This window comes from Monomorium pharaonis, chromosome 8 (genome assembly GCF_013373865.1).
Source record: "Monomorium pharaonis isolate MP-MQ-018 chromosome 8, ASM1337386v2, whole genome shotgun sequence".
Lineage (NCBI taxonomy): Eukaryota > Metazoa > Arthropoda > Insecta > Hymenoptera > Formicidae > Monomorium > Monomorium pharaonis.
In genome coordinates this window covers 2,763,104-2,786,113 of record NC_050474.1, presented here as the reverse complement: position 1 = coordinate 2,786,113, position 23,010 = coordinate 2,763,104, and the positions used below count along the sequence as shown (strand labels likewise).

Sequence of the window (23,010 nt, the reverse complement as noted above, 5' to 3'; positions counted from 1 at the left end):
AGTATTCTTTAAATTCTATTATATTTCTCGATTATATTTTGTATCATTTTAATAAGGAAATAATAATAAAATATGTAAATCTGATGGTTGTTTGGAGAATCGTTTTGTCGGAGATTATTATTATTAATTTAAAATATAATTTTCTTATCAAGAATTTGTTTATTTCTGACAATTTAACAGAAAGTTATTTACTCTCTCGAGCTCTCCTCGCAAACTATATTCATTATGAATTTATCATATATATAGTGTATATATATTTTGAAGATTAATGTTTACTTGCGACAAGCCGAGGGTAACATTAGAGAAGTTTGTGAATATAATTTGGTTATCTTTGCTGAGTGTTCGATATTGTAGTCTTCACAAGGCGATAATTTCACAGGGGATTTCATGTAATTGCAGAGTAATGAAACTTACAAATATAACAAGTTAATTTCACTCGATCATTTTAATTAATTTAATTAAAGGTTGTTGTTTCGTTATAAGTTTGGGAGCTTATCTATTGATTTACCAAAGTATTTTTATTTGAACAACAAACTGCAATAAACGAGGGAGAATTGCGATAAATTACCTCTTAGCTTTAGTTGCGTTAATAAGGACAGCTTTACTTCGCTATCGGTTTACATTGTCAACGCTCGTAATTCCAAACTGTTCAACTTGACACAATCATTAGTGCCACGATAAAAGTGAATTAAAAAATGGCAAAAATGATGACATCGAGAATACTGGTAATGGATCGTGAGGGTGCAACATTGTCTATCTTATCGCATACATGGATGGCACACATCGATCACATGTCCTTACTAATTCTGTAAAATAAAAGTTGACGGGATTTTTTTTATACACCGCAAGGCTATGTAACGTTTCTTTTCACTTGGTTGAGAAGTGCAATTGAAGTATTTACGGAGTATTCGCGGCGCCTTTCTTATTGAGTGAGCGCTCTTCGATAGAAACAAATCGTCTGTTTCACGATTTCATTATTGTCGTTCTAATGCTTCCCCTGTCAATTTGACGTCCATTTTCTCTATTCTCTCTTCCGCGATTGTAGTGCATCGATACAACAACGTGCGCGTATAGTGTTTCTTTCGTCTTCTTATTAACAAAGTTTGATCGAAGTTCAGTTAAGTAGATCGTGAGAAATTTTTTTGCGCAGCTCCGAGCAAATTGCGCCTTTCAAAAGCGATGCAAAGTTTTATATCGGAACGTTATTATTATTTTTTTTCTTTAGAGAAGCTATGCATTTCTTATGGCGCTACTATTAAGAACTCAAAGTTACTCGAAAGAGGAGAAGACAAAGGAAAAGAAATTTTTCTCGAAGCTTGCTTTAGTTAATTGTTTGTTTCCTATTGCACAATTTTAAATTTTGTCTGGAATCAAATCCATAATAATTTTTAATCTTATTCTTTCAACGTAAATTTTCGATATTCTTTCCACATTTTAAAACAGAAGAAACACTCATAGAGCTTTGATGAAAATTTTATAACAATAAAAAGACTAATATTTCTTTGTATAGCTCTTGTGCAATTAAAAATGTAAAATAATTTTAGGATAAAAATAATCAACATTACAAAGAAAATCCCATGGGATTCTCTGAAGATAAGTCGTGATTCTTTTATGGTCACCGAATAGAATTTCAAGGACTATTGGTCGAGTCGTAAAAATATCCGGTTATTGGACTACATCAGCATGTTAACGAATTCTTTCACTGTATATTGTTTGTCAATTTTTTCAAAAAGTACAGGCTAAAATTGATCGGCAACGGTTGATCGTGACAGATATGATGATTTGAAAGTATATTAATGATGTCGTTGACTCTTGATGCGAAAGAAATCGAGCAAAATGCACAGGATGGGATCCAACGATCGCTATCGAATTGAAAATTAGCATCCTGCTTGCTCACATACACGTTTTGCATGGCAGGGGATAGCAATGTCAGAGAGAACCTGCAGACACATTTGTGAAATAAAAAAAGTCGATGCGTCAGCGAGAGTGCAACAGCAAAGGATTCACATTTGGAATAAGGAAAATTGCGAGACTGCAAACTGAATAGGATCAGTTTAACCGACACAATAGTTTCATTCAACCTACGAGCAGAATAAAATACGAAAGAGGAGAATCTTGCTGAAGTTCTAACAAAGTCTTGGGTGGTTCTTTAAAATGCTTTGAAATTTCTTCATGAAACGCGGTGAAGGGAGGTAGTTTATATTACACAGTAGTTGATATTAATTGCTCGAATAACATTCTTCTCGTCATTTTTCTTGCGAATTACCACAATCTTTTCAGCCCCCGCGGAGGCTTGATCATGACCACGAAATGACGCACGAGCGCGTTCGAAGGGCACTGCGAACGTAACTGCGACGTCAATAGAAGAAAATGAGATATAAGTGCACAGGGCAGCTGTCAAATTATATAAACTATTACACTACTTTCAACTCTCGTTACAATTCGATCTTATTTGGATATATTAAATTTTAATTGAGATAAAGTTATTTTAATAATGTGCTTGTAAAATTCTGCGGAATATCTTCTTTATAAGTGCGTACTTTTATAAAATTACAAGATTTTTCTTAAATTAGCATAAATATAAAAAAAAGGTTCTACGGAAAATTAGATTTACAAATAATACGTAAGGAAACCTATTAATTTTTTTAGAAAGAATTTCATAATTATTAAAAGGTCTTCATTTTTATAAGTTCTTTCTTTCTTTTCTCTTTTGTCTTTTCCTTTTCTCTCACTATATATTTTAAATATATTTAATGTAATTATTATTATTATTTTATTACAATTACTAGAAAATTTTGAAAAATTATTATATATAGTTTAATAATACGATATAACTTTTAGACATATTAATTTTATCAGTACTATTTTTGAAGTAACTTAACCAGATAATGTAAATGTATGAGACCTAATTTTTGCAATGTAAAAAAGATTTGATCGAATGCTGGTCACGCAGACAGACTCATCGTCAATAAACATTCAATCGTCGAAATGATTTATTGCGCAGCACGCCCAATGCTAATCCAGCAACATATGTGCACCCACAGGAAAACTAAGTTGGCATCTGTTTTGGTAAACAAGTTGTTGGTAGTGTACCAAACATTCTCTACCTATTGAATATAATTATTAATGTTAAACAGTAATATAATTCTTCAATTTCCGGTATTCAATATTTTTTACTAAAAAAATTAACACTCTGTTAAAATAAAACTTCTTGTAATCAGTTAAAAATTGTAAGAAAATTCTATATTTAATAATTTTTTAATTAAATATTTTATTTTGTTGCATTTCTGCAGTTTTATTCTCCCGTTTTACTTGTTCCTTTTTTCATTAGCTGCTTGTAACTTGAAGACTACTCTTGGTATTTCTGTGAAAGAAAAATCGATTCCAAATTCGCCTGAGATTCTGTTACTAATGGTCTATCCGAAACAAAAGGAAGACAACTTTACGTGATCATTTAGAGAATTTGTGATGTTTGTTCCAATAAAAGACAGATCCTTTTCTTGTACAAGACGAGTGTCACTCGAGCCTTGTAACAAACTGACATGTTTCTATCGAGCAAAAATGGCGATATTTTATAAACATTTAACAAAATTTATGAAACAAAAAAATTATATTTAAATTGTAATGTATGTAATTATGTATATTTAATAAGGCAATGTAGCGCATCGAAATTTAAACAGACTCTCCGAGATTTTTAACAACTTCTTATGTTAACAAGAACAAAAACACTTTGTTAATTAAAATCAGATTAAAATGTTTTTAATTATAAAATTTTATTAAAATATTTATATAATTTACAAGTTATATATAATTAATATCGAATAATATGATATATTCTTTAACTTAAGATGGAATTTCGCGGTTTTTGTGCGTACCTTTTTCAGTTGAATAAGAATGCAAACCGTTATCATTATTCTTCTTTAAACGCGTAGGAGCAGCCTACACTTTATACATTTTATAACAATAATACAAAAGACAATGTAGCGTTAACATAATATTTTGTTATGGATCATATTATTGGATAATATATTATAATATGGAGAGAAGAATTTCGTCATGGAAGAGAGAGAAGATCCGTCCGCCTTGTTTCACGTGAAGTATTTTGGCTCTCTCGACATATAAATTCGCGTCTTAATCGAAAAATCGCGTTGCGAGTAGAAAGTATATATATAAATAGCAGAACGCGATAATGGAAAGCTTCTTTTACCTGAACGTACCTTTGACATTGGTCGGTTTCGCCGATCACAATACGTGAGCAGCAGAGCAGATAAAAGAGTATACTTGAGCGAATTGGCGAAAGAAGGTTTGAAAGGAGGACTTAATTCAAAACTAGAAATTAAACGAAAAAAATCTGCTATTACTGAGACATATTGTCGAAGTGGAGAACTTGACCACACACATTTATGCCACACAATTATGTCTTTTCCGTAAATTGAAAAGAGTTAGTCTTGCTTTTTGCCAAAATTTAAGGGGAGGAGTAAGCGCGTCTTTTTGTTTCCCTTATAAGTAGACACTTATAAATACAAGTACACTTTTACGAAAGGGAGGAATTTAATATCTCTCGAGAGTGATGTTACAGGCTAATGTTCTCATAAGGGAGAGAATGAAATTAACTAATTAATTAAATTTCTGAACCGGCGGCGGCGATTTAGATGCTTTTACCCCGTCCGCAATTTTAACTTTTCTATTATTTTATGGACCATCGTTTTGTGAATTAATTGATGCTTGTAGAAGAGTTATTTTTTAGATTTTCAGCGTCTGAATGACATGGAAAATTGTGAGAAATATAAAGTAAATCTACAATTAAATTGCAGTAAAATAACTAAATAATTTAAGCCTTGTAGTCAGTATCAATTTAATTAAATGTTATTAAAAAATTATGCATTATCTGGAATTCGAAGGTAATTGATATATGTTGTATAAATAATGTATTTCTTTTAAACGTACCTTTTCAATAAATATACATTAAAAGAAAATTATTATAAAAGTACACACAACATAGAGAAAAATTTATCTATATAAATAAAAATGTAAAATGTTTGTTACTCATCTAAGATCTCCGTAAGTTATTCACCGATTGCTTTGAAATTTTGACACAACGTTGTATTCGAAGATAGGAGTGTTCTTAGACGGGGAGAGACGGATAGAGATAGGGAGAGACGGGGAGAGACCGGGAGAGACAGGGAGAGACCGGGAGAGATGGGGAGAGACCGGGAGAGACGGGAGAGACCGGGAGAGACGGGAGAGAAACGGGGAGAGACCGGGAGAGACGGGGAGAGACCGGGAGAGACGGAGAGAAACGGGGAGAGACCGGGAGAGACGGGGAGAGACGGGTAGAGATAGGGAGAGACGAGGAGAGACCGGGAGAGACCGGGAGAGACGGGCAGAGACCGGGAGAGACGGGCATAGACCGGGAGAGACGGGGAGAGACGGGGAGAGACCGGGAGAGACGGAGAGAAACGGGGAGAGACCGGGAGAAACGGGGAGAGACCGGGAGAGACGGGGAGAGACGGGGAGAGACGGGTAGAGATAGGGAGAGACGAGGAGAGACCGGAAGAGACGAGGAGAGACCGGGAGAGACGGGGAGAGACCGGGAGAGACGGGGAGAAACGGGGAGAGACCGCGAGAGACGGAGAGAAACGGGGAGAGACCGGGAGAGACGAGTAGAGACGGGAAGAGACGGGGAGAGACCAGTTAGAAGTACGTGAATAAATGAATATTAGATTTATTAAAGATAGATAAATGCTTATTCAAAAATAAAATAAAAAGAGCAACAGTAAAGCAAGGCTCTTGAAAGTTAAACAACGAAAGCAAAAAAAATTTGAAAAAAACGTAGCATAAGAATAGAGAGCCACAGCAACGCGTGGCAGGACATAGCTAGTTTATACATATATAAAATACTTTATATTGACGCAAATACGAGCGCTTTTAACAAAAACTAATATCACAGAAAAAATATTTTTCGTAACGAGCACATTACGCGTAAAATTTCTTTATACATATATAAAATGTATTTTTTGATGTGCTCGTTACGAAAAAATATTTTTTCTGTGATATTAGTTTTTGTTAAAAGTGCTTGTATTATTTGCGTTGGCACTGTAAAGCTGCAGCGTATTTGATTAGTTGTTTAACCAGTATTTGTCGAAATGTCATATTATTGCAAAAAAGCCTCTCTGTTTTAGTAATGCAACATTAAAATACTGATATACGCGGCAGTTTGAAATCTGTTTTATGTCTCGGATTTGCGCGTGGTGTTTTTCTCCGCCAGATTCTATTCGGATAATACAGATAATTCCCAATAGTGTAAATAAAACGGCAAACAATTTATATAATTCCACATTGCGTTTTTTTTTTATAAGGTATTTTGTATCCGTATGACGCAAAAATGTTTTCACAGCCGACCGATATCTGTCATATCGCGAAATGTCGACAGTTTCCGTATGTGATATATTCGACTCCTATCATAAATTGAAATGACGAGACGAATTGCTTTATTCATCATGGATAAAATATCGATTCTGCATGCAACTCAACCAAAGTCAAATGACCACGCAAATAAATTTTTAAATAAATCTGCATGTAAAAAGTGGATCATTCTTTTATTTATAAAAAATGTTTCTAAAGAGAGATATATGGTATGACGAAACAAGCTTGCAAACTGTAATATGATATATTAAAACACTTTTTATCTCATTTTCCTCTAGATTATTTTATTGACCATAACTGGCCAATTGAATGTGCATTAAACCAATTATGAGAGAAATAGGACGTAATGCAATCGATCTCGTAATGGATCCGACCTTCCCGAATTTTTATATCTCTCGGAACAATTCAAGATTCACAGCTAGGAAAAAGAATCACCAGTTAACAGTATAAACGTGTGCTATATTTAATCACAAAATTATATTCCTATAAAATTGTTCATATATAATTTCCATATCAAGATTTGTAAATGCGTTGCATGAAAGGCATATGCTTCGCGCAAAATGCATATTGGTGCCTTGGTATTTAGAGTACTTTACAATAACACTGCCACAGGATAATTGCGTGACAGACCAAAAAGATCAGATCACAGTGTAATTTCAATGTATTTGAAAAACAGTTTTCTTGTTCACCGTATTCTGCGGGAGCGATTCTTTTTGTAACGATCGTTCTTTACAGTAACGCACAAAATCATAAGTAATTATCTTTATAATGTCAATGACTTTCAGTGATTGAGGCGTACAATACCAAAATTTAAAAAAAGTTATATGCATAATAATTAAAAATCAGTATATATTGTCTTTCTTCGACAGTTTTGTCAGCTATCTTGTATATCAAGATACTTTTATCGATCTTTAATTCGTCTTAGTTGTAAACTGTCAATTTTTGGACAACCAATTCTTGATACTATCAATATTTCTAGCGACCCATTTAATATTCTTCGAAACTGTCTCGAGAGTTTTGGCTCGACCGGCCGCGCCGGCACCTGCTTCAGGATATTTCGCGAAGAAGGCTTTTATTTCGTCCAGCCTAGCTTGCGTGGCGAAGGAATTTGTGATAGATGGTATAAGTTCACCAAGATATCGATCGTTTAATGTGTATCTCTTTACCAGGAACTCCCAATTCTTGCGCACCCAGTCCCATACCAGCGATGTACCATTGGGATTTTTGGAAATCATAATCAAGCATTTCAAGAAATCTTGAGTGCGGACGTAATTCTGATCAGTTGCTCTGTCAATGTACCTAAAAGGGATAAGAAAAATGTATTTTTTATTTTAAATTAAAAACTCATTTAAAAAATTGTCAATAGTCGATTTAGAACTAACTTCTCTAAAATTGCAGTAGATTTTATGCCCGCTAATCCTGACATTATTTTATTCTTCTCGCTGGGATCGGTCTCGTCTATAAACAAATCGAACATGGCATTCCACTCGTTCTCATTCGACCGGTAGCGCATACCTAATGAAAAATTTTGCGTGCCATTAGAATTTAGAATTAGTTGACAATCGGATAATATGAAAAATTGATGATTACGTTAAAAACTGTTACTAACCGTAATAATAAACCAAATCTCGTATATCAGGATGTTGCGGTTTCTTTCCTGCCAACCAATCCTTGAAGAGATCGCCTGCTTTTTCCAGGCATTCCGCTGAACCCATTGCACAGGCCAATCCAATTACTGTTGGTCGTACTCTATTGTCGATGTGTGTAGGTACATCCTTTTGGACAGTATCATCGACAGTCCAAGTTACATCCTCGTAGATGGTGTTTACCAATTTTGCGACGTAAGACTAGAAATGTATTATGTAAGTACACGTAGAAATAATTGAAAAGTAATTTGTACTGTTTTGATTGACTTACTTTGAACAGCTGTAAAAGTACTGGGTCATTCATGGAGGTTAACAGAGAAAGAATCGACTTGAATTTCGATTTCGCAACCGTCCATGGAAGAACATGATACTCCTCGGTGAGATACATGCTTAAGTCCATCACGCTGCTATATTCGATTTTACCGGCATCAGCTAAACTAAACAAATCATCCAAAAGATTCGCTCGATCCACTGCAGATATTTGCTACAATAAATATTAGAAGAATAAATATTATAATAAGTTAATTCCTAAAGAGATTGTTAATTACAAAGCAAGAATAATGAAGTGACATATTAATTCATAAAACATTACAGTTCTTTATATATTTATACATAGAATAACTAATGCGTTAAACGAAAAAAAAGTTTTACCGTATAATCGGATCGAAGTAAATGCTCGAATGTTTTCCATTCCTCGTTGTAATTAACTCGATAATAGCCAACTTGACCGGCATTTAATTTAAACCACCTAGTACGATCGTCGACCTCAATGACCACTGTAAAATACAGATATATGGTAAAAAAAAAGAAAATTACATAAAAATAATTTGTACGTAGAAATTCTTAATTATAAAATCAAAAATAAACCTTCGTTCGCATCTTTATCGAACCACGTGAGAGTGGGTCTCTCGTTTATATTAGTGATATAAGTGATGGGTATGGTCCAGCGGTACCTGTAAAATGTAATACAATTTTGAAATAAGTTTGTTGATTATCTCAAGATAAAATAACTTACTTGTATTCTGATTTTAAAGGATCGGATTTGGCGTCTGGATCGTCTAGGAATCGTTCCTGAGTTAATATATATTTGTTTCCAGACTTTTTCACGTTGACAACAGGGTAACCTTCTTGTCGCGTCCAAGTATCCATTATTGATTTTACATTTAATTTACTTCCTACCGCATTTTGCAAAGCATTTAAAAGGTCCACTGTCTCCGCATTTTGATAGGTATAATTCTTCAAATAAGCACTAATTGCACCGAAAAAGACATCAGATCCAAAGAAGTTCTCCATCATGCCGATTATAGATGCTCCCTAAAATAGATAGCAGTTTAAATAAAATAAACAATAAAGGTATAAAAAAGCCATTATTAAACAATATAATGTTATAAATATATACTTTTTTATAAGATATTGCATCAAAGAAAGATGTAATATCGTCTGGATTTTCAACATCATAAATTATAGGATGAGAGCTCAACTTTGAGTCGGAAACGAACACATTCTGCATTACTTCAATAGGAAATTCTTCCATCTAAAAATAATATTTAAATATTACGGGGGTTCTCTTATCTTTTAAATATTTATATTAATGTTTGAATAGATTATTAAGAAGATATTATAGAACTAACATATCCTCGGTTTGGTAGAATCACATTTGAACATTTAGATGCCATGAATGTAGCAAAACCCTCATTTAGCCACAAATCATTCCACCATTTCATAGTTACTGAAAAAAGAATATATCTCACATTTCCATTAATTCACAATTAAATAATTTAAAATATTTACCGAGATTTCCAAACCACATATGTGCCAATTCGTGACAGATTACGTTAACGACATCGCGCTTATCATAGATCGAGTTATTACGATCATCGTAAAGAATTCTTGTTTCTCTAAAAGTCACTAAACCCCAATTCTCCATAGCGCCGGACACAAAATCGGGAATACCAGCCATATCTACAATAAATAAAGTTATATTTATACTTAAAAATAAATTCACAAATTTGTAATTCTGTGCATGATAAATTTTATTTAAATCGATAAATCTTATTTTATAAATTGAATTAATGTTTTGCACATTTACCGAGTTTTGGTAATGGATAATTTATTTGGAATAAGTTTATGTAATATTCAATAGCTTTCACGCCAATATCCACTGCAAAATCTCTTCTCTCCTGCGATTGAAGTCTTGTGGTGTAGATACTGATCGGAAATTCTTTACCATTTAAACCCTTTGCCGTTTTAGTTGTGCCAATAAAGTCATGGATAATAAAACAAGCTAAATACGTTGACATAGGTACAGTTTCTTCAAAGGTCACTGTTGTTAGACCAATTTCTGGTGTATTTTTTTGCTTATCCTAAAATAAAAAATATGTAAACTTCTCAAGAACTGTTTAATATAATATTAAGTAAAAAAGAGAAGAAAACACTAATGAATATTGTCAAAAATTAGTTGCGTACCTTTACATTCATGTTGGATAAGGCACTGTAATAACCATCCGCAGGATGCACCAGTTTAACTGAAAATTTTGCCTTAAAATTGGGTTCATCGAAACACGGGAAAGCTTGTCTAGCATAAGTTGGCTCGAATTTGGTAGTCGCAATGTACCTATTGATAAAAAAATGTATGGGATTGTATATAATTACATGTTCTATATTATCAACTAAAGAACCTAGTAAAGTTTTTCACAAATTTTATGGATTGTATTAGTAAATGAGAAATTTATGTGCGTGTTACCTGATGTTATTACTTGTGTTTTTCTTGTCCTTATATTTGCTGCTATAGAATCCGACTATTTTGTCCTTGAGATTTCCATCAAATTCTAGATTCAAATTGTACTTTCCAGGATTAATATCATTTTCAGTTGATATCACGAAGGTTTCATACTTCGTAGGCTTACTGATGGACGAGATAGTAATTTCTTGATTTTCATTTAGGCCATACGTTTCCAATTTCGCAGAGGTGATGTTGAGATCTTTTTGATGAAGAGCTATAAATCTTCTGTTGTCACGGACATCAATTAGAATGGTTGCTTTTCCAGTAAATGTGCCCTCTTGAAGTTTTGGATGCAAGTAGAGATCATAATGGATAGGTACGACTTCTTTTGGCAATCTGAAGCCTTCGTCAGGATCAGGCATTATTGTCTCTGTATTTGTATCTATAATCAATAATTATCTTTTAATATAATAAGTATTCGCAAATAAATGTCGCATATTGCATAAATAAATATTAATATAAATCTGGAAACCGATGTCTTTATATTTATTATTATTATATTCAATTATTATTATATTCAATTGATCTCACATGCTGATGTAACCAATAAGCGAACGAAAAGCCGGCTATTTTCCCGTAATGTAGGTTGAAAGCAAAAATTGGCTACCGGTCGATTGAGCCTAGAAGTTTAAGGAGAGCCATAACCAAATCGGAGCAACGATCTGGTCGAAATACTTTGAAAAGCGATGAATCATTATGGATTGTCAGTGAAGTAACATTTGCAGTAAAATGCGAATAGAAAAATATTTGCTTGATTTAAATTTGTATTGTAAATTACCGCTGTAAAATGAAAAGCATTTTTCTGACACGAGTTTCTTCTCTATCAGCTGATCACAAAATCGGAGCATGGCTCCGATTGGACATTCGCTGTCTGTTGTGTATTTGTAAATACGTGTAGTTCGGAGCTATACGAACATGTCCACGTGTCTAGTCGGTAACTGAACATGCAATTTTGAAGGACATTTTTTAATAAATAATCTTTTAAGATAATAAATCTGATAACAATCTGATAAGTTTATCTGTTTATTTCTTTAACGACAGATAGCGAATATTGAATCTATATTAAATCTTTTGAATAAATTTTTAAAATTATTTTTAAGAGTTATAAAAAATCTATCTCAATTTGCTTATTTTTGGGAAAAGATTTAAGCGAATTTTGAAATATCGAGAAGAAACTTTTTCACAGCATTTTTTTGTCAAACTGAAAAGAACAGTCTAAACTTACAAAAGTACTTTTAAATCTACCGCCACGCAATCACGAGACCAATATGAAAGACACGCAAGAAACTTGACACACTGCTGGCTATGTTGACAAAGCACAAACACATTGGGAAAATTTTTGTCAAACGCGTTATGAATGTATGTCCCAATTTGTATTTTGCGAACAATTTTTTGTCGTTATGTTTAAGGAATAATTTTTTTTTCAAAAATCTATGACTCAGAGACACAATCAATAATTGCACGACACATTATTATCACAGGAGGTACTACTGATCGTAGAAATTAATCCACTTTGTTACTGATAATAGGTGGATTTTCCGTACTCTCACCGTGTCGACTGTAACTCGCCGCCTCGACGGTCTGGTCTAGCGGAACGACCGATGCCGCTAAACTGGAGCAAATTAAACTCAGGACAAAGCAGGCGCTGCAGGTAAAGCAGAGAAGTGTGGAAAGATCATTACTCTGACGAGGTGACTCCGATATCATCGCTGATGCCGCGTTGAAGCGAAGCGCGCCGCCTTTCGGTCGGCTTTCGACTCTATTGTTGCCCATTATTGGGGTGCACACAACGAGGGATACCGCGTAATTTAATTCACTACCCTCTGTCAGGTCTCAAATACCTTGGGCGAGGCGTAAAGTAGATGAGCAACCTTTGAACACCTGTAAGAAGAAAAATTGATTATTGTAAAATCAGCGAAATCCTCGTTGAAAACTGTTTGAGATGTAAAAAGTAAAATAGGTAAAGTAAAATAAAGTAAGTGTTATTAGAGTTTTTTCAAATGGGCCTTAAAAATTTAACGAGTGTTATTTTTTATTTTGTTAGTAACACAGTTTTCAAATGAAATATGCAAAATTCATTGATTATTTATTATGGGTTACTCTTCGCTTAATAAATTTGCTGAATAAAATTGGATTAAAAATAATTTGTTGGGTAACTGTAGGAACAATAATACAATTATTCAATTAGATACTCTTCCGACACGCGTAATTGATAAACATGCATAATTGATTGAAAATGGGCCGCCATGCTCCAATTTTCCGTGACGCAGGCAGCATCTATGAGCGCTTAATGTAGGCAATAAATGACGATACAAACTCTCTTGGTGAATTCTCAGAGATGAATCATTGGAGATAAAAGATACACTGCGCCACACTACAGTCCACTATAGTCCACTGTACTATATGCAAAACAGATTAATGGTCTATCTCGGAGCGACCGCACGTGTTGCCTCGCGCGCGTGCAAACTTCGATTATTAAATGTCAAGATTATTTTCGTCGCGATATTTTTTCATAATGCCGTTAAAAATTATAAAAACAAAATAAAAATGTTTCTTTATACGTGCGTTTTTTTTTTAATAAATTGGTTTCTTGATTTAAAATATTATCTATTATTTTGTTTGAAATCCATTTATAAATGAAACTTTTAAGTACCTGACGTTTTCAAGAAACAGAAAAGTATCGCGCTGTGCTAGTAGCAAGACAAATTGTATTCTGAAGTTAGCAACTGTAACAGTATAAACATAAAGTATAAATAAAACTACGAAGCATAATAAAGCCTACCTTACTCATTCGCGGTTTACTAACTCGTGACTTTCGTTTTCGTATTACTTCATCGACATACTACCCACATATCAAGTAACTGATTACGTTTTAAAATACAATTATGAGAATATGCAATCTCACGTAGTATTTTTATAGAAAGCGTTCTTATCGCTGTCCGTCTGGAAAATTTCCGTGCAACAGAAAATTTTTATTCACTTAGTTGACAATAATTCAACTGATTGCTTTTAGCACCTGTATCAACTCTCTCTTTCTTTTTTGTCCCGTAGTTTACGTCATTTTTAGAGAGGTCAAGGCGATCGCAATGTAATGCACTGATGTAGCAGAATTTTTAATTAGACTTACGTATATTTACATATATTACATTATGGGAAATTAAATATTAATATTTCTTTTTAAAAATATTAAAGAATACATGTAATATACTCATCGATATATTGATTCTTACACAGATCTTTATAATTTTATATTTATGTAAATTATTATTGGTAAATGGCCTACAATTATTTGTAATTGAAAAGATTTATGAGAAATATTTAAAATAAAAATTATAAATCTTTTTCTATAAAAATTCCATTATTAATTAATTATTTTTAAAGTAATTTTTCTATAAAAATAAATTATAAAACATATAATTCTATCAATTATTAACATTTTTTCCTGAAAAAATTCTACAATAATATAATGTAGTCTGATATAGATTTTTTTGAAAGTTTTCCTTCCAAATTTTAACGATATTATTATTACATATTTTTGTTTAAAACAATAAAAGCATAAAAAAATATTTACAATTTTATAACTTTTCTTTAAGAAAGAAATAAAATAAAATTTTTTGTACATACGTGTTCTCTGCGCATATGTATTCGTTTCCCATGAGCTTTTTTTCTATACACTAAATTGAAATATGAGAAACACTATGCAAATCACAAAAAAAAACACTACAAAAAATACTTAAATACAGCACTTTCAAAAATTAAAAAAATCTTGTAAAATTATAGCTAAAGATTTATTAGTTTTACTTCTCGATCTCCTCTTTGCTTGAACACCCGAGAGAAACTGCGCGCCTAACTGTTGACGGCATGCAAGTGCCGATTCTCTAACGAAAATCGTTCTTAATTGGATATGACACAATGTCGGTGACACGGCTGACTTGCATTCAAATTCGCAAACAATATTGACTTTTAAGCAATCATCGCGTACGTACGCGTTCATTAACATCTACCTAAATTGATGAAAATTAAAATTTAATGAAAATTTTTATCTAATTTCAGTCACATTATCTTAATTTTATCATGGCAATTATGTGTTGGTGGGGTATTATGGGACAAGTTCAAGTTTCACAGCTGGGAAAAAGAATCATCATTTAACAGTATAAAAGTATTATATTTCATCACAAAATTATATTTTTTCTAAAGCTGTATATATATTTTAAAGTAATAAGTTATATATATATATATTTCAATATTAAGATTTATAAATGTGTTACACAAAGCATACGATTCATGCAAAATGCATATTAATGTATTTCGCGTATTTGATAATTACTTTTTACGGTAACAGATAAAAGATTCATCACAATGTAATTTCAGCGCATTTGAATACAGTTTCCTTGTCCAATATATTGTAAGAGTGACCTAACTGTTCTTTACGATACGAACATAATTATAATTACCTTTACACTGTCAATCGTTTCCAGCAGTTGAGAGAAATATGATGTACAGAAGTTATGTATATAACTGTTAAACACCGGTATACAAAGATATCTTTATTGATGTTTAATTGATTCTCTTCACATTAAACCAGTTTTCGAAGAACCACTCATTAAGTTTTTCAGTGTTTCTAGCAAGCCATTTGATGTTCTTCGAAACTGTCTCGAGAGTTTTGGCTCGACTATCCGCACCGGCACCAGCTTCAGGGTATTTTGCGAAGAAAGCTTTTATTTCGTCCAGTTTAGTTTGTGTGGCGAAGGAACTTGTAATAGATGGTATAAGTTGACCGAGATACATATCATTCAGTGTGTATCTGTTCACCAGGAATTCCCAGTTGTCGCGCACCCAGTTCCATACCAGCGATGTACCATCGGGATTTTTCGAGATCAAAGTCAAACACTTCAAGAAATCTTGAGCGCGGACATAATTCTCATTAGTCGCTTTATTAATGTATCTAAAAAAGAAAGAGAAATTAGTGTTTGATTTTTAATAAAAAGAAACATAAAAAATTATCAATTGTTGATTTAATACTAACTCTTTTAGAATCTCAGTCGATTGTATACCCGCCAATCCCGTCATCATTTTATTTTTCTCACTGGGATCAATCTCGTTTTTAAATAGTTCGAACATAGCATTCCAATCATTCTCATCAGAATGGTAGCGCATACCTAATAAAAGATTTACGTGTCATTAGAATTTCTTGACAATATCGGATATGAGAAACTGATAATAACATTAAAAAACGTTACCAACCATAGTAATAAACCAATTCGCGAATATCAGGGTGTTGCGATTTTCCTTCTAGTAGCCATTCCTTGAAGTGTTCTCCTGCTGTTTTCAAACATGAAGATGAACTCATTGCACAGGCCAATTCGATTACCGTCGGTCGCAATCTTCTCTCCACATGTGTCAGTGGCACATCTTCAATAATGTCATCGTCAGTCCAAGGTATATTTTCATAGGTGGTTTCTACCAATTTTCTGGCGTAAGACTAAAAATACATTATATACATGTAAAAATAACATTTGTATTAGAAAGTAATTTATCATGCCTGGATTAAAATACTACCTTGAACGTGTTAGCAAGATGTGAGATTGTCGAAGATTTTAACAGAGTATGCATTGTCATGAAATTCAATTTTGCAACTGCCCATGGAAGAGCATGATACTCCTCGCTGAGGTACGTACTTATATCCATTACAGTATTATATTCGATCTGACCGGCATCGGCTAAGCTAAACATGTCGTCCAAAAGATTTGCTCGATCCGATGATGGTATTCTCTACAATAAAAATTAGAAGGAAAATATAATTAATATATAAAAGTAAACCCTCAAAAAAGAATTATTAATTAAAAAGTGAAAATAACAAAATAATATATTAATTTGTAATTATAATTTTTTGTGTTTAATACATAATACAGTAAACAAAAAATTGCAAACTTTACCATATGAGAGGATCGAAGTAGATGCTGGAATGTCTTCCATTCCTCGTTATAATTAACTCGATAAAAACCAACTTGACCCGCATTTAATTTAATCCAATTAGTATGTTCGTCAGCCTCGATCACCACTGTAAAATACAGACATTTGAAGTAAAGAACTGGGTAAAAAAATTTATAGAGATTTTGAATTATTAAATCTAAACCTTCGTTCGAATCCTTGTCGAACCATATAAGAGTGGGCTCCTCGTTTTTGTTAGTGATATACTCAATGGGTATGGTCCATCGGTATCTGTAAGATGTAACATTCATAAAAAAATGTTTAAAGTATAAATATAGTACAATATAAATGTAAGTAAAGTAACTCACCCATATTCTGATTGTGACGGATCGGATTTGACGTCTTGATCATCTAGGAATCGTTCCTGAGTTAATACAAATTTGTTTCCAGATTTTTTCACGTTGACAACAGGATATCCTCCTTGTCGCGTCCAAGTGTCCATTATTGCTTTTACGTTTAATTTGTTTCCGACCGCATCTTGCAAAGCATTAAAGAGATCCGCCGTCTCCGCATTTTGATAAGCATGCTTATTCAAATAGCTGCTAATTGCACCGAAAAAGACGTCAGATCCAAAGAAGTTCTCCATCATGCGAATTATAGATGCTCCCTAAAATAGTCAGCAGTTCGAGTAAATAAGTGAGAGAGTGAAAAAATAATAAGTGCAAAAAGCTGTTATTGAACAATGTAATGTTATAATTAAGTACCTTCTTATAAGATATTCCATCAAAGAAGGATGAAATATCGTCTGCATTTTGAACATCGTGAACTATAGGATGAGAGCTCAATTTTGAGTCAGAAGCAAATACATTCTGAACTATTTCAACAGGAAATTCTTCCATCTAAAAACAATATTTATGTATTATAGATATTTCTACTCATATCTCATATTCTTTATATCAAAATTTGATTGTAATTAAAAAACTAACATATCCTTGCTTTGGTAGAATTGCATCGGAACATTTAGATGCCATGAATGTAGCAAAACCCTCCTTGAGCCACAAGTCACTCCACCATTTCATAGTAACTAAAAGAAAAAAAGTCTCACGTTTTTATTAATTTACAATTAATTGATTTTAAATATGTACCGAGATTTCCAAACCACATGTGCGCCAATTCGTGACAGATTACGTTAACGACTTCACGCTTATCATAAAGAGAGTTAGTGTGTTCGTCATAAAGAATTCTTGTTTCTCTATAAGTCACTAAACCCCAATTTTCCATAGCGCCGGCCTTAAAATCAGGAATACCAATCATATCTGCAAAATAAGTTGTAAGAGTTTTTATATTTAAAAATAAATTTTACGTTAAATGTGCATGACAAAATTAATTTAATTTTAATCAATAAGCAATTTTTCGAAATTATTTTTGTATATTTACCGAGTTTTGGTAATGGAAAATCTATTTTAAATAAGTTTATGAAATATTCAATAGCTTTCACACCAATATCCACTGCAAAATTTCTTTTTGCTTCCGATTGAAGTTTTGTGGTGTAAACACTGACCGGAAATTCTTTACCATGTAAGCTCTTTGCCATTTTACTTGTGCCAATAAAATCATGGACAATAAAAGCAGTTAGGTACGTTGACATAGGTACAGTTTTTGCAAACGTCACAGTTGCTAGACCACGTTGTGGTACATTTAGTTCCGTACTCTAAAGCACAAAAAATAACTTCTTGATAAATTGTTTAATAATAATTTTTAGAAAAAACACCCAGACAGCACATTTTATAAAAATAATGATATAATATATTAACACATAAATGTTCTTAGAATGTTCTGTAAATCTTTTTTTTTTTAATTAATTAATATCCAGTTTAGTTGCGTACCTCTACATTCATATTGGATAATGCATTGTAGCAATTATTCATTGGATGAACCACTTTTATTGAAAATTCTGCCTTGAAACTGGGTTCATCAAAACACGGAAAAGCTTGTCTAGCATTAGTTGCCTCAAACTGAGTAGTCGCAATGTACCTGTTGATTAAAATATATGTGGAGTACATTATAATCTATTTTGCTATATTATCGAATAAAGAAATTAAATTTATCTCCAAATTTGTACATTACTTGTTAATAAAATGAAAAATTTATATTACCTGGTTTCATCAGTTTTTCCATTCGTATAATGATATTTGCTGCCGTAGAATCCAACTATTTTGTTCTTGAGGCTTCCATCAAATTCTAGATATAATTTATATAATCCGGATGTAATCTCGTTTTCAGTTGTAATTATGAAGATCTCATATTTTGTAGGCTTACTAACAGAAGAGATATTAATTTCATAATCTTCTTCTAAACCGTACGTTTCTAATTTCACAGATGTGATATCGAGATCCTTTTGATGAAGAGCTATGAATCTTCTATTGTCGTGGACATCAATTAAGATGGTCGCCTTTCCAGTAAACGTGCCCTCTTTAAGTTTTGGGTGCAAATAGAGATCATAGTGGATAGGTACGACTTCTTTTGGTAATCTGAAGCTTTTGTCAGGATCAAATGCTGTCGTAAATGCCTCTGGTCTATTCGAATCTACAAATAGAATTAATATCTGTATAATTATCTGTATTTAAATATTTCTCGAAATATTTGCAAGCATTTATTGCGCAAATAAAGCAACATATTTCTAATTACAGAAATTGCTCCACTGTCACAATAACAGTTAGATTTTCTGTACTCTCACCTAGAGATCGACTGTAGCTCGCCGCCTCAACAGTCTGATCCAGCATAACGACCATTGTTGCCAGACAAGTGCAAATTAAACTGAGAATAAAGCAGGCGCCACACGTAAAGCAGAGAAGTGCGGAAATAATATTTTTACGACGAAGTGGCTCCGACATTGTTACTGGTGCTCCGTTCAAACGACCTTTCGGTCGGCTTTCGATTTTATTGTTGCCCATTATTGGGATGCACAACGAGAGATACTGCGTAATTTAATTCAATACCCTCTGTTCAATCAAATACCTTACACGAGGAGTAAGGAAAATGAACAACTTTCGAACGCCTGTAAGAAGAGAAGCCAATAATTTTAAAGTCAACGAAACCTTCGTTAACTATTCAAAATACAAAAAGAAAATGTTTTTGTATTTTATTAAATTTAAATCTTAAAAATTTAATAAAAATATATATAATTTTTTATTTTGAATTATATAGCTTTTGAAACAAAAAAAGTTTAATTATTATTTATTACAAGTAGAATCTTTCTGTATATTTTTTTCTTTAACTTTAAACTAAATTGCATTGATTTTGTTCTGTAATTATAAACACAATAAGATAATTAATCAAATAAATGCTATTCCAATATGCATGATTAATTTAACATGCATAATTAGTCAAAATGGATTACTGTGCTCCAATTCTTCGTGACTTTCAAATATCAACTGTAGACACTTAATGTAGATAAAATTATAGACAATTTACAAACTCTTTCGATGAAATAACTTATTGTAGTTAAAATATTGTACTGATTCACAATATAGTTCACTATAGTTCACTGCACTATATACAAAATAGATTAACCCCTTGAGTATGGAGGGTTGCACAGTTGTGCACGATTAAGACAAATAATATTGTTGAAATTAGCGAATCCACAATAGTATAAATAAAATTACGAAGTATAATACCCTTTTTCTAGGTCTTGTAACTTTGACCCGCAAAATCGAGCAACAATCCGATCACTACACGAGACACAATTGTGCGAATATATAATCTCTCGTAGTATTTTTATAGCCGATGTTCTTATCTTTGTGCACCTGAAAAATTTCCATACAACAGAAAATTTTCCAACCTACTCAATTGACAATAATTAAACTAATTACTTTCTTACACCTGTATCAACTCTCTCTTTTTTGTCTTTTGGCTTTGCGTCATTTTTAGAAAAGTTAAGATGAACATACTTTAATATCACATAATTTTTTATCGGACTTATAACTAGTTATGAGAGATTAAAAAATTTTTTTGGCGAGACGAGAGAAAGAGTGATAGGAAGAGAGAGAAAAGAGAGAGAAAGAGAGAGACAGAGAGAGATGTAGTTGCAATAAAATTTTCATGTTTTATTTTTTTTCAATTATCAGTGATTATATTTAAAGAACTGTTCTACAATTACTTGTAATTAAAAAGTTTTGTAAGAAATGTTTGAAATTGTACAATTATATATATTTTTTTTTAATTGCTGCCAAAACCATTATTAATTAAAACAATTTTTCTATAAAAAGAAATTAAAAAATTACAATTTTACCAATTAATATTTAAAAAAATATTTATTTATTCTTTACAATAATGCAATGCAATATGTTATAAATTATAGATTTCTTTAATAATCTTTCTAAATTTTAATGACTGTTACATATTTTTGTTTGAGAATAAAAATATATAAAACCCTTTATTTCTTTATTTTGGTTTAAACATGATAAAAATAATTTTTTTTTCACGTAGGTTTTCTACATATATATATATATATATATATATTTATATTTGTTTTCCATTAACTCTTTCTTTGCGCAATAAAGTGAAGTACGAGAAACACTGTACAAAGTACAAGAAACACTAAAGGAAAAACTTAAACTACGCGAAAGAGACTCTTAAATTAAAAAAAAAACTTGTAAAACCATCACTTAGTTGAAAACCTATCATTTAGTTTCACCTCTCCTCCTAGCTCGATCTTTCGAAAGAAACTGCGCGTCTAACTGCCGTTGACAGTATGCGAGAGTCGATTCTCTAACGAAAATCGTTCTTAATTGGATATGACACAATGTCAGCTGCTACACGGCCGACTTGCATTCAAATTCACGAACAAAATTGGCTTGAATTAACCGTCGTGTACGCACGCGTTCATTAACATCCGCCGAAATTGATGTAATTAACGATCCCGGCCACAAGACTAGGCTAATAAGTGGAACGCACCCACACCATATTTTCGAAAGTACAAGTAGGAGTGCTTATTCTATTTATATAGTTTTATTATAGAATTAAATATATGTATATAAACAGTTTTATGTTTTCATTGGAACTTTTTTATTTTTCTTATAGTTCTACATAATTCTGGCCAATATTTTTTACTGTAATATAAGGCACCGACTGCAACAGAAATATTATTGCACACATTGCATTAAAAAGAGAATTTGCAATAATATACAATAATAATTGCAATAATATAATCCCAAGTAGCAAGATGACTATATCAAATATCGTTTTAATGAAGCTTTATTGATGTTGCAAACGTCATTAAAACGTTTTTAAGATTACATTTGACGTCAGTTCGCTACTTGGGATATTATAAATAAAATTATTATAAAATTAGTTCATCTCGAATTGTTTAGAATGCTTTTTAAATGCATCATAACTTTTGGATTTCTATAAACAAAAAAATTCATACAAAATGTGACACTAAAAGTTAAAATAAATATACATTTCAATATTATACAAAAGTAAGAAATATTTTAAAAAATTTACTTATTTGTTGTTTAATTTTGTATAGCATTGCCAATATATGCATCATAATAGCTACCGAAAATTAGTGCATTGCCGATACGTTTTGTATAATTATAAAATCATAATCGTAAAAATACCATAATGACATAATTGCTAATAATAAAACTTATATATTTTATATTCTTATGTTTCCCTATCACTTACAAGCTTCGAAATTTGCGAGCAACGTTGTTATTCTATAGGTTATTTCACGACAAATCTTCGCGAGATTGTGAAATATATGGACAACTCGTTACGTGCATCCGGCGAAGTCCGTTGCAACGATCGTAAAACACTCACGTCCGACTTTCGGCAAACTGTCGAATGTCTGTCCGAAGCTTATGCACACGTGAGAATGTACTCATATCGCGAATCGCAAACATGTAATGCACGATTAAGCGATCTCAAGTACCCAGCACGGACAGGGCGAAAATCTAAAAACAACAAAAATTTCACAATGCCGAGTTACGTAAACCTGCGCGGATGTCGTAAAGGTGCGACCTGTTCTAGGAATCCGCGTGATTAAGCAAAGCAATTATTAGCACTTTACGGAGGATACACAATCTGTGCGATCTACGACACGAGGGATAAATTGCAATTTCGTCACTTTGTTACCTCGTGCTCGCTGTGAAGTGAAACGCTGGATGGGACACCGACTTTCGAGTAATAGGTAATTAAATCGTGGTAAGCAAACGTTTAATT

At 32.4% G+C, this 23,010-nt stretch overlaps 2 protein-coding genes across 11 annotated transcripts; both read right to left on the bottom strand.

Annotated features, from left to right (window-relative positions):
- Positions 1 to 6,864: 6,864 nt before the first annotated feature.
- On the bottom strand, positions 6,865 to 14,708 carry LOC118644163 (glutamyl aminopeptidase-like). 5 transcript variants are annotated; one of them, XM_036290619.1, is made up of 15 exons: positions 14,479 to 14,708; positions 12,405 to 12,735; positions 10,816 to 11,236; positions 10,539 to 10,686; positions 10,162 to 10,435; positions 9,864 to 10,034; positions 9,704 to 9,801; positions 9,472 to 9,606; positions 9,088 to 9,386; positions 8,940 to 9,025; positions 8,724 to 8,848; positions 8,344 to 8,556; positions 8,036 to 8,273; positions 7,809 to 7,941; positions 6,865 to 7,725 (listed from the first exon to the last, which is right to left on the bottom strand). In XM_036290619.1, exons 2-15 carry the CDS (start codon positions 12,625 to 12,627, stop codon positions 7,362 to 7,364), a joined length of 2,928 nt encoding a protein of 975 aa, XP_036146512.1. In that variant the 5' UTR covers positions 12,628 to 12,735; positions 14,479 to 14,708; the 3' UTR covers positions 6,865 to 7,361. The 5 variants fall into 5 exon arrangements, with proteins under 5 accessions (XP_036146512.1, XP_036146514.1, XP_036146515.1 ...); XM_036290621.1 differs by having other exon boundaries at positions 12,537 to 12,735; XM_036290622.1 differs by lacking the exons at positions 12,405 to 12,735; positions 14,479 to 14,708 and adding exons at positions 11,386 to 11,474; positions 12,080 to 12,396.
- Positions 14,709 to 14,998: 290 nt separating this feature from the next.
- Positions 14,999 to 21,844, bottom strand: LOC105831482 (glutamyl aminopeptidase). 6 transcript variants are annotated; one of them, XM_036290614.1, is made up of 17 exons: positions 21,447 to 21,844; positions 20,658 to 20,698; positions 20,463 to 20,591; positions 19,523 to 19,843; positions 18,942 to 19,371; positions 18,672 to 18,819; positions 18,223 to 18,496; positions 17,931 to 18,101; positions 17,772 to 17,869; positions 17,550 to 17,684; positions 17,154 to 17,452; positions 16,991 to 17,076; positions 16,791 to 16,915; positions 16,414 to 16,626; positions 16,099 to 16,336; positions 15,881 to 16,013; positions 14,999 to 15,799 (listed from the first exon to the last, which is right to left on the bottom strand). In XM_036290614.1, exons 4-17 carry the CDS (start codon positions 19,737 to 19,739, stop codon positions 15,412 to 15,414), a joined length of 2,955 nt encoding a protein of 984 aa, XP_036146507.1. In that variant the 5' UTR covers positions 19,740 to 19,843; positions 20,463 to 20,591; positions 20,658 to 20,698; positions 21,447 to 21,844; the 3' UTR covers positions 14,999 to 15,411. The 6 variants fall into 6 exon arrangements, with proteins under 6 accessions (XP_036146507.1, XP_036146508.1, XP_036146509.1 ...); XM_036290615.1 differs by having other exon boundaries at positions 21,465 to 21,844; XM_036290616.1 differs by lacking the exon at positions 21,447 to 21,844 and having other exon boundaries at positions 20,666 to 20,721.
- Positions 21,845 to 23,010: the final 1,166 nt, after the last annotated feature.